The sequence below is a fragment of the Neolamprologus multifasciatus genome, chromosome 6 (genome assembly GCF_963576455.1).
Source record: "Neolamprologus multifasciatus chromosome 6, fNeoMul1.2, whole genome shotgun sequence".
Taxonomy (NCBI): domain Eukaryota; kingdom Metazoa; phylum Chordata; class Actinopteri; order Cichliformes; family Cichlidae; genus Neolamprologus; species Neolamprologus multifasciatus.
Genome location: NC_140444.1, coordinates 17,696,673 through 17,704,793, shown reverse-complemented (window position 1 = coordinate 17,704,793; position 8,121 = coordinate 17,696,673). Strand labels below are relative to the sequence as shown.

General features: G+C 39.4%; 1 protein-coding gene across 1 annotated transcript; it reads right to left on the bottom strand.

Annotated features, from left to right (window-relative positions):
* Positions 1-257: 257 nt before the first annotated feature.
* Positions 258-6,524, bottom strand: erp27 (endoplasmic reticulum protein 27). The gene is made up of 7 exons (XM_085161624.1): positions 6,121-6,524; positions 4,058-4,143; positions 3,032-3,169; positions 2,831-2,947; positions 2,497-2,622; positions 1,370-1,567; positions 258-365 (listed from the first exon to the last, which is right to left on the bottom strand). Exons 1-7 carry the CDS (start codon positions 6,176-6,178, stop codon positions 324-326), a joined length of 765 nt encoding a protein of 254 aa, XP_085017750.1. The 5' UTR covers positions 6,179-6,524; the 3' UTR covers positions 258-323.
* Positions 6,525-8,121: the final 1,597 nt, after the last annotated feature.

Sequence of the window (8,121 nt, the reverse complement as noted above, 5' to 3'; positions counted from 1 at the left end):
TGTGTTGTGGCTCTGACAATAACATTAGTGGACAAGACTAACAAACTCCGCCAGATCACTGCGACTTGCGGCCAGTGACTTGTGGTCAACTAACCAGACTGCAGACGGACTCACACTCGTGTAAACAGGCAAAACATAACAAATACTGGAAAATAAATAAGGACATATAATATACTTATGGACACTCATAAATATAAACAATTCCCTGTCTGCTCAAAGGGTATAAGTCCTATGAGAAAAGAGACATCAATCTAGTTTTTTCATTCAAATTTTCTCATTTTATTTTGTAAATAAGAAGCTCATTTTCATTTTCTTCTTGAGCCCTACAGCTCTGTTTTGGGCTTTTCTTCAGCCTCTTTCATCCCCTGAAAAAAATAAATAAATAAAAGTGCAATAAGTGAAATACAGAAGACAGCTTATCAATTCAGCATTATTCAGAGGAAAGTTCAAAGTAAAGTCTTGCAATTCATGAATAAACTACAATCATGGCAGCTACACAGATGCATTATGAGCACTTTCATTTACGCTGGCCACATCTGTTTGTTTTAGTAAGTAAGTAAGTAATTTAATCCTGAACATTATAAATGTATTCATCTTTTAGCATTTTAGAAGACAGCGTCTGGGGGAAGCAACAAATTTATAAGCTAAATGGATTCCTTTATTCAAGTAAATATGTGATTGAACCATTTATAAAAGGAAGATGAGAGTCAAAGCTTCTCCTTTTAAAGTATATCTGCAGCTGAGAGCTTAAAAAAAAGCCCACCAGAAACTGAACGCAAAATAAAAAGCAAGCAAATAGCAGTACCAGGTTTTCTTTCTGTCTTAATACATCTTTTGATGACACGTTATTTTGGATTAGACTATAACAACTATAATCTGAAGTAGAGAAAGAAGCATTAAACTCATCGATAGGTTCATCAGCAATTCTGCTCTCTAAAAGATTATTATGATTAAAACTTTAAGCAGATTATGCTTTCTTGTGTTTTGCTGTTATTTTTGCTTTTTTTAGGGCTGATTCATTTAATGAATATGATGTCAGTTGAATACAGATTTCTAATGCCACAGTTTAGTGATGTGGAAACTCACAGCCAGCTGGAGCTCTGTGGGGTGTAACAGAGCAAACTGGTATACACAGAGGGGGGGTTTCCTGTCTTTTGTGTTGCTCATATATAGATGATGGCTCATGGTACATTACTAGTGCGGCCTAATGTAATTGCAATTTTTCCTGGAGGATACTGACCTTTGTTTGTTCAAGAGAATGATCATTTTGCCATAATAAATTAAAATCTTCAAACTGGATTTGTATACACCGCAACCATAGATGTGTTCGGTCAAGAGCAGTGTCTAAGCTTTAGTAACAGCTGCTCACCTTCAGTTCTCCTCGTAAGAAAGACTCACAGAACTCTCGCACTCGTTCTGTAGAAATTTCTCCTTCCGGTAGAAGCCACTTCGTGTCAGAGTTACCATCATAGATGCCAACTCGTGGGAGGTCCTTCGGCTTGAGGCCAAAGTACTCGAGTGGCTTTAAGTTGGACTTCAGCGCTCCATTAAGCAGCACGAACAAGAACTGGAACACAGGCGGTTCATTTTACATAATTAGATTAGATCAAGTTATTTGATTTTTGGCAGAATGTAATTAAAGAATTTTGTATCCCTGTCTATGCTTTCGTTGGCCAGATTAAATAAGTTCTACTTGGTCCAAAGTCTTGCATGTTAGCTTAATTGCTTATTCAAAAAGGGTCTGTAAGTGTAGATGTGAGATAGATAAAAGGGTGTAGAATAAAGTGCTGTATGAAGGGTGCACGTAGTTTCCAGTCTAATGATCAACTAGTATAGAAACAGGCCACACAGTTTTGTGTGTGTTCCACCACAGCGCATTTTAAATCAAACAATCTTGATATGACTGAAGTGCAGACTCTGAGCTTTAGTTTAAGAGGTTTAACAAAAGTATTTCATTTACTGTTTAGGATTTAGTAATTGGACAAATTAACACGATTTTATATTAAAGTTGTTAACGTTAAAGACACCTCACTGTCTTCAGTAACTGAACATGAATGCCTATTGGATTCAGATCAGGTGACTGACTTGGCATGAGCAACGCACACCTAAGCCGGTTCCATTAGTAGCCATAATGACATAAAATTGCCATGTTTGACTTGATAGCGTGTTATGCTCTCATGCTTACCCAGTTACCTTGAAATTACAGCGAGAATTCAGGACTGTCTAAAAATGAAAGTAATTCCTAAACAGTCAATACTTTTTTTGTTAAACCTCTTTAATTAAAGCTGAAAGTCTGCACTTCAGTCACATCAAGATTGTTTGATTTTCAATCCACTATGATGATGTACTGAAGCAAAAAAAAAGCCAAACCTTATTGTATTCTCATGAGACCTTTCTATTTCCACACTCCAGTGTGAAGATGATCGATGCATATAACACTCAGATTTATTCAAAGATGCTCTTCTACACCTGAATTACACTAAGGAATATTCTCACTTTGCCTGTGTACTCGGGTGCCAGGGCTCCCAGTCGCTCCTTGAGCTCAACAAAATCTTTGCTCCCCCTGTTGGCAAGGAGCAGGAGATGTGTCTTCACCTCTGAATTGAACAGACCCACTGCTGTCTGAGAGGAACAGAAGAGAAAAGAGAGTGATGAGGACATAGAAAAGAGTGGGGTTCAAAATGTGAGAAATAAAATTCTAACAATCCACCTTTTCCCGGGGATTTTGTGTGATGGATCTTTGCTTTTTATTAAGTATTTGAAATGTTAACTTAACAGATAATATTAGACAGAAGGAGAGGACTGTGAAGAAGACATGAGTGGGACCTACCACTTGGCTGTACTCTGTGATGTATCGGATCTCATTCACAGAAATAAAGTTTACAAGACCGTCAGCTTTTAAGTCCTTGGCCTCAGAAAGATCAATGTTCTCCTGGTGGTTATCTGCCTGCAAGCATCACACACAGCATCACCATCGCATTCATGAAAACAGACATCGTACATCGTTTATTACTGAAAATATGTGCAGTACTTTTCTGAAGAGAGCGATGGCATCCGAGGAGAGGTTGTACTCAGCCCACACCTCCTTCACGGAACAAATGGCTGCGGGGAGAGAGCTGACTTGCTTCACAGCCTCCACCAGTTCTTTATAGCCATAACTCTCCTCTCCCTGGAACAAAGAGGGAGACCGTTTCAACCTCCTCTCATAACTTACCATGTAAATTCTTTTTTTTCTTCTTTTTCTCCCCCTCACTATTTGTTTGTTACTGTTTGTCCTATCTTATGTAAAATTTGAGCGAGAACACCAGTGTCTCCAGGGGGACACTAGAAACCCTCAACAATTTGGAAAGTGCAGCTGCCAGGAAGAAAAGACAGATGAGGCTGACTCAAAGGAAGGTGAATCATGTCTATTTCTGAGAGTCTGTTGCATGAGCTCTGGCAGTCCGTTTTCTCATTTCGCAGCCTGTAATATGTGTTCATTCTTAGTGAGTCACAGCACCAATATTTTTGTCTCTTATTGCCTTCAGCATCATGGTCCGGCTATGAACTATCCTTGTGTGCTCTCTGTCTCTCTCCTCCACTATCCTCTCTTGAACCTTCCCCTCGTCTCTGCACTTGTTTATGAGAGGAGCAATGGAGCCAATCCCACAGATCTTCAGATGCCTATGTATTTCCTGTCAAGTCTGCCATCTTCCCCCGCACACAAAGTCTGGCCAAAGAGCTCGCCACCGTGGGACAGCCAGCCACCCTGTGTCCTCACAGCACCAGCACTGCCAAAGGTGTGGCCACGGGAAGCAGATCCTTTTTCAAAACGTATTCGTGACAGCAGCATCACCGAGGCCGGGGTGCAAACAAAGGCTGTATTTCTGGAGACCTTACAGTCTCACTCTCAGCTAATTTGTCTCATCGTGTCTGGGTTTCCACATGCATGTTAACATAATAAACTAAGCCGCAAAACAGCTACTGTGGGCTTTGCTTTTAAAAAAAAAAATTCCCAAACTTATCTGAGCCTATGATTGAGACCTTTTTTTATTCACATGCAATTTTCTTGTCTGACCTCCAGGAATCCGATGACCACCACTTCAGCAGAGTCGATGAAGGCTTCAACATCTTTGGTGTTGTTCAGTCTGGGAAGGGTGCTGTCTGAGGCAGGAAGACAGGAGACGCACTAAACACTCAACTGTGCAGAGAGATTTTACTTCCTTTTTTCAGTGTCTCAATAAGACCAGGAAACAAAGTCTGCACTCGCTTAGTGACACACACACACACGCAGTATATAGGACAGGGGTCTCCAATTCCAGGTCTCGAGGGCCGGTGTCCTGCAGGTTTTAGATGTGTCCTTGGTCCAACACAGCTGATTCAAATAGCTAAATGACCTCCTCAACATGTCCTGAAGTTCTCCAGAGGCCTGGTAATGAACTAATCATGTGACTCAGGTGTGTTGACCTACGGTTAGATCTAAAACCTGCAGGACACTGGCCCTTAAGGCCTGGAGTTGGAGACCGCCGATATAGGATGTCAGTGCTTATCGTGTATACTATAAAGAAAAATGTCCTTACAGCAGGGGTGTCAGACTCCAGGCCTCAAGGGCCGGTGTCCTGCAGGTTTTAGATCTCACCCTGGGTCAACACACCTGAATAAAATGATGAGTTCATTACTAGGCCTCTGCAGAACTTCAAGACATGTTGAGGAGGTCATTTAGCCATTTAAATCAGCTGTGTTGGATCAAGGACACGTCTAAAACCTGCAGGACACCGGCCCTCGAGGACTGTAGTTCGACACATGTGCCTTACAGGCTTGTGTCATCTCTAGTAGGATTGTCGAAGGCCATAGTGGTTGACCTTTAACCTGCTGACTGCACTACCACGACTGCTAGTCTTGAAGGCATGCTGCTAGCACAGCTAATACATAATAATATAAATGGCTGATATCAAAATGTATAGAATGAAAGTCCTGGACTTTCCTTCTTATTGGTAGTCCACCAATATTCCAAATTAGAAACAATAAATCTGCGTCTGCATGAGGATTATAAGAAAAAGACAAGGCACCAAAAAGGAGTCTTGTCGATGGAAACTGATTTTGCTTTGTGCTAGATTTTAGGAGGCATGAGGAATTTAAGTAATCTCAGAGAGTTAAAAAAAAAAAAAAAAACATTATAAATTGAGTCTTCATCATAATGCTTTTACTTTTACTAAAGACTTTGTAAAGTATTTTTGCATTTGAAGTTTAACCTATTCAATAAATCTTTGTGGATTTATTAACTGCTATAGAGTGTGACCTATTTGTTTACAATGAAATGCAATTTTATGTGTTAATAAAATGCAAAGAAACAACACTTTGTACAGTTTTATCTGATCTTTTCAGTGATGGGCTATTTTTAGGGTCTGTTTAACCCAGAAGATGGCATCTGACACAAAAGAATTAGAGAAGTGACATAGCATATTTTTTAACCCTTTAAACCCCAAATCATCAAATAATTCAAGAAAAGTCAAGTTTTTTTTTAAATGTAGAGGTTATTGAACCTTCTGATGAAATAAATGAAATGAAATAGTACTTTGTATATAAGAGTTTTAATTTTTCTCATATTTGCTGCATCTGACTTTTTTTTCAGTGTAATGCTTAAAAATGTATCGTGCCAGTTTTACTTTTTTTTCCAGGGGAAATCACAGTGATGATGCTAAAGTCTCAAAAAACTAACCCAAACTGTTAAAATATGATACACTTGGCATACAAGGATAAATACATGAGTATCTGTAATTGTTATGATTCTTTCTTAACATTTTGTGAAAAAGTGTCCCAGTTTTAACTACTTTCACCCTGTAGAAGCCTTTCTCTTTCACAAGCGAGAACCTGTCACTGGGAAGTCAGGAAATCACCAAAATGAGCTGGAAAGCTTTTTTAGCAAACGGGAATTTTTTTTTTCTTTAAATGGGTAAACCATCCATAAAACATACAGGTCTTCTAGTCTGGAGCACAGTTGTGAAAGAGTAGCTCAAACGTGTACAGGATATCAGTAAATCTGCAACACTGTTATGAACTTAGAGGAAGAAATTATAATATTTGACACTTACAGCAGTGATGAGAACTAAAGAGAGTCAAGAGAATTCTTAAAGAGTTTACCTTTTTCTGCAGAGATTACAGAAGACACTAGGAGGCAGAGAAACAGAGTGCCCGGCATGTTTTTGGGTGATTCAACTCACACGGGTGAGGTGGGTGATCAAGGAGCAAACCAAGGAAAGTGTAGGAGAACCTGTAGCTGTTTGACTCTTTAAAAAGAGCCTTGTCACCTCTGCTCTGTCTCTGATGGTCGCCACATGGCAGCCCAGTGTGGCCACTGTGACTTCTCTGGGTTGTGATTGGAAGCTTTATGGGAATCAGCCAGGTGCTCCTGATAAGTTTGGCGGGTGGCTTTTGAGTTACGTGTCATTCAGTGAAAGGTGTGTGTGTGTGTGTGTGTGTGTGTGTGTGTGTGTGTGTGTGTGAGTGTGTGTGTGTGTGTGTGTGAGAGAGAGAGAGAGAGAGAGAGACGTTTGTGCTACATCACCCACATCACCCTTTCTTGTGTCTTGACCTGTGTTTAGCAGCAGCCTTTAACCACTCCACCCTTCACATGTAAGTATCACCTACACCTGCTGTGTGTATGAAAATATAACAGTTTGGTTAGTGTTTATAATTTAACCAGGGAGGCTGCAAATAGTGTGTATGCAGGCCTGTGTGAGCAGGAGAGGTTCAGAGAACCGGCTGCAGTTTGGATGAATCGCCACAGGAGGGACACAACTCCTACTTGTTAATGAATCATGGAGATGGCAGTTTTGGCCTCATACTTTTGGGGTATTTGAAAAACACTGAAATCAGGCATTTTGTGAACCATTAATATAAAGAAGAACAAATTTTCTTTTCTAATTTTAACTCTTTTTTTAAGTTACTTTAAAAACACACTTTAAAGGCAGCAAGGATTTGTCATAATCTCTAAAACTCACAGAGCATTAGAAAGTTAAGGAAATCCTACAAGGGTACTTCTTGTAGGATTGTAGGAAACCAGTCACCACTAATCCATGAGAAACAAAGTAGGTGCACTAAATAAGGAAGTGCTTTGATGATTGTCATTAAAATTCAAACATTTGAAAACTCAAATTCAAAATACATAAAAACACATGAAGCGTTTTGTCACCTTAAAAAAACAAAAAGGCCCACATTGCCAGAGCAGCTCAACCAACCTCAGAAATGCTGCTTCACATTTGATGTTAAACCAAAATCAAAATACTTCTGATGGACAGATTTATTCATAACAGCACCAAAGCTATTATCTAACAAAACAAAGAAAGCATGATTTATATGACGCTTGACATTTCAACAAGTGGCTTTGTTCCTCTAAAGAGAAATCTGCCAAAAATTGCATGAATGCTACAGTTTGGTTGACCGCGAGGGGGGAAAAAACCCAAAAACCCAAAACCCCAAAATACGATGCACTCTTGAGGAACAGAGTTTGGCAGGTTTAGGCTGAACCCTATAAACTTCCTCTTTTTGCTTCAATATTATGTGAACACATTTAAGTCTAAAAATATTAAATCTAAAAGGTTTCTTCTAACTGGGAACCCAACACATTCCTGCTGAAACTTTGTGTTCTCCTAAAAGCATTTTCTAGAAGTTAAAATTTAGTCAGACAGTTGCTGTTTAAGGCACCAAAAATTAATCTTAAAAAAGCAACAAAGAATCAAACATGTAAGCTGAAAACTAAACGCCCAAAAAGTCAGATCAGACAATCAGAAAATATTAACAAAGTAGCATAAAGCTTTGTGAAGCCCCATCCCCACAGGTCTAATGTTTCTCTTTGGAGTATTTTAGTGAGATGTTTCACAAGACACATAAAATTTTGATCTGCTGCTGCATCAGAGGTAAAGTTAGAGGCTCGCAGGTCCTGTAGGCATGAACTGTGTGACGTCTGTAAAATATTGAATCTGACAATGTTGAGATGTTTCAGTCTGAACCAGAGTGGTGGACAGGCTTCCACCAGTAATCGTAAAAAGTCTTGAATAATATGGAAACTTATTAGACTCAGATGTGGATAAATTTCTATTATTGTCTGAAACTGAGATGCGCTGTGGAAAGTCTCTGCTTGTT

Bases quoted from the DNA above. Each gene is read 5' to 3' on its own strand.
- erp27 (XM_085161624.1), bottom strand. From the start codon at position 6,178: ATGCCGGGCACTCTGTTTCTCTGCCTCCTAGTGTCTTCTGTAATCTCT. The intron at 3,170-4,057 runs GTCAGACAAGAA...TCTTTGTTCCAG, and splicing joins TGGTCATCGGATTCCTGGAG to GGAGAGGAGAGTTATGGCTA. The intron at 2,623-2,830 runs GTAGGTCCCACT...TGTTCCTCTCAG, and splicing joins TCACAGAGTACAGCCAAGTG to ACAGCAGTGGGTCTGTTCAA.